Genomic DNA, 3,338 nt, shown 5'->3' on the forward strand with positions numbered 1-3,338 from the left:
CAGGCGCCCGCCACCTCGCCCTGCTAGTGTTTTTTTTGTATTTTTTGGTAGAGACGGGGTTTCACCGTGTTAGCCGGAATGGTCTCGATCTCCTGACCTCGTGATCCGCCCGTCTCGGCCTCCCAAAGTGCTGAGATTACAGGCTTGAGCTACCGCGCCCGGCCTATTTATTATTTTTTTGAGACTGAGTCTTGCTCTGTCATCCAGGCTGGAGTGCAGTGGCATGATCTGATCTCGGCTCACTGAAAGCAACCTCCACCTCCCCAGTTCAAGCGATTCTCTTGCCTCAGCCTTCCTGGTAGCTGGGATTACAGGCACACCCACCACGCCTGGCTAATTTTTGTATTTTTAGTAGAGACAGGGCTTCATCATGTTGGCCAAGCTGGTCTCAAACTCCTGACCTCAAGTGATCTGCCCTCCTTGGCCTCCCAAAGTGCTGGGATTATGGGTGTGAGCCACTGCACCTGGCCTAAAATATAACCATTATTAAATGGAAAAAAAAAACATTCTTGGGTCACAGGCTATACAAAAACAGATAGCAGACTAGATCTGGCCCATAGGGCGAAGTTTACTCAACTTTGCTCTGGAGAACCAATTAAGCATTTGCATATTTATGTATCTGTCTCCCCTAGTAGACTATGCACAAGGCCATGTATCAGACGTTCTTGTATCCCTAGTGTCTAGATCAGAGTCTGGTGTATAGTAGGCACTCAAGACAAAGTTGTTGGGTGAATGGATAAATGAATGATTGAACAGGACCCTGATCCCTTGAGGGGAATGAAACCAGAATCCTGGAGGCCTCATTCCCACTTTTCTTCATCTGACTCGGTTTCTCAGATGTGCTAGGGTGTTAACGTGGGCCCCTCTGACTTGAACCATGTCCAAGCCCTGGAGAGAAGAAAGGTAGTGCTCCTCCGAAACAAACCCAAGGCTTCTGGGGGTACCTAAAGTTGCTCCTGGAACTTGGTCTTATCTTTTGGCCCTTTGAGGAGTGGCCCAAATGTTCTGATGCTCTGACTCCGTGCCCTAGCAATTCTCAGCAATGATCTTACAGATGACTTCTGCCATGCAAAGAGGGGAAGAAAACAGAGTTTGGGTTTCAGAAAGGAGAAAGGAAAGAGTGAAACGACTCTGAGGTAAGTAGCAGGGGAATTTCAACAGAGAAGCCTAGATTTCACTAGCCAAAGCAAAATGAGCAGGACCGGAGGTGGTGAAGGAAGTGGCTGGGATTGGGTAACGGGGGAGTTTCTTATTCTTTCAGTGGAGTATAATAGGGAACAGAAGAGCAGGATGCCTCCTGCTTGAAGCCTGACTGTCCACCAGAAAGGACTGCTCTTTGGGGGAGTTGAACTTCTTCCATCAGAGAAAGAATTGAAGGCTGAGAAACTCAGGTAAGTACTTTTGTGGTGGGTTTACTTTTACCTTCTTGGTCTCCTCATCTCCCAGGTGGTAACAAACAGAAGTGACTAAAGCCTATATGTGTGTGTAGTGGACAGGAGCAGAGGGAACTGAATACAGAGAGGATCCTGAATACAGGATGCTGAATAGAGAGAGGGGACTCCTGAGGGTCTTTGGGGATCAGGAAGGAATTAGAAAAGTTGGAGGGCACTGGGTTTACTGAGAGCAATGGGATAGATATAGAAGAGGACTGTGGTTTGGAGCAGAATAAGACTAAGATATTTAGGCAAGAGATATTTAGGTAAAAACTTGGGGAAATATTTGAGAATGGGAAAGGACTAGAGAACCTAAGGAGAGAGTTAGGGATCTTGGGATGAAGAGGCCTGGGAATGGTTCAGGAGGATAGTGAATTAAAGTGAGGTCCAGGAGCAGTTCAGATGTCCAGAGTGCCAGAGCTGTTCAAGAGATATAAGTTGAATGCTAGGTTCTGATTCCCTCTTCCTCTTCTACCCTCTGCTTCTTTAGCCTCTATCATGCAGAAAACCTCTGACGCCAACTTCTCCTGCTACCACGAGTCTGTGCTGGGCTATCGTTATGTTGCAGTTAGCTGGGGGGTGGTGGTGGCTGTGACAGGCACTGTGGGCAACGTGCTCACCCTACTGGCCTTGGTCATCCAGCGCAAGCTCCGTACCCGATTCAACCTGCTCATAGCCAACCTCACACTGGCTGATCTCCTCTACTGCACGGTCCTTCAGCCCTTCTCTGTGGACACCTACCTCCACCTGCACTGGCGCACCGGTGCCACCTTCTGCAGGGCATTTGGGCTCCTCCTTTTTGCCTCCAATTCTGTCTCCATCCTGACCCTCTGCCTCATCGCACTGGGACGCTACCTCCTCATTGCCCACCCTAAGCTTTTTCCCAAAGTTTTCAGTGCCAAGGGGATAGTGCTGGCACTGGTGAGCACCTGGGTTGTGGGTGTGGCCAGCTTTGCCCCCCTCTGGCCTATTTATATCCTGGTACCTGTAGTCTGCACCTGCAGCTTTGACCGCATCCGAGGCCGGCCTTACACCACCATCCTCATGGGCATCTACTTTGTGCTTGGACTCAGCAGTGTTGGCATCTTCTATTGCCTCATCCACCGCCAGGTCAAACGAGCAGCACAGGCACTGGACCAATACAAGTTGCGACAGGCAAGCATCCACTCCAACCACGTGGCTGGGACTGATGAGGCCATGCCTGGTCGTTTCCAGGAGCCGGACAGCAGGTTAGCATCAGGAGGACCCAGTGAGGGGATTTCATCTGAGTCAGTCAATGCTGCCACCACCCAGACCCTGGAAGGGGATTCATCAGAAGTGGGAGACCAGATCAACAGCAAGAGAGCTAAGCAGATGGCAGAGAAAAGCCCTCCAGAAGCATCTGCCAAAGCCCAGCCAATTAAAGGAGCCCGAAGAGCTCCAGATTCTTCGTCGGAATTTGGGAAGGTGACTCAAATGTGTTTTGCTGTGTTCCTCTGCTTTGCCTTGAGCTACGTCCCCTTCTTGCTGCTCAACATTCTGGATGCCAGAGTCCAGGCTCCCCGGGTGGTCCACATGCTTGCTGCCAACCTCACCTGGCTCAACGGTTGCATCAACCCTGTGCTGTATGCAGCCATGAACCGCCAATTCCGCCAAGCATATGGCTCCGTTTTAAAAAGAGGGCCCTGGAGTTTCCGTAGGCTCCATTAGAACTGTGACCCTAGTCACCAGAATTCAGAACCGTCTCCTCCAGGACCAAAGTGGCCAGCTGATAGGAGAATAGGTGAAATAACACGTGCGGGCATTTTCACAACAACCTCTCCTCAGCCTCCCAAATCAAGTCTCTCCATCACTCGATCAATGTTTCAGCCCTAGACTGCCCAAGCAGTATTATTAACTATTAATAAATGACTTCTGTGCTTTTAA

General features: G+C 50.0%; 1 protein-coding gene across 1 annotated transcript; it reads left to right on the plus strand.

Moving 5' to 3' along the window:
- The first annotated feature begins 1,297 nt into the window (after positions 1-1,297).
- Positions 1,298-3,338, plus strand: GPR84 (G protein-coupled receptor 84). The gene is made up of 2 exons (XM_011930442.1): positions 1,298-1,391; positions 1,924-3,338. Exon 2 carries the CDS (start codon positions 1,932-1,934, stop codon positions 3,120-3,122), a length of 1,191 nt encoding a protein of 396 aa, XP_011785832.1. The 5' UTR covers positions 1,298-1,391; positions 1,924-1,931; the 3' UTR covers positions 3,123-3,338.

The sequence above is a fragment of the Colobus angolensis genome, unplaced genomic scaffold, assembly GCF_000951035.1.
Source record: "Colobus angolensis palliatus isolate OR3802 unplaced genomic scaffold, Cang.pa_1.0 Scaffold87, whole genome shotgun sequence".
NCBI classification, from domain to species: domain Eukaryota; kingdom Metazoa; phylum Chordata; class Mammalia; order Primates; family Cercopithecidae; genus Colobus; species Colobus angolensis.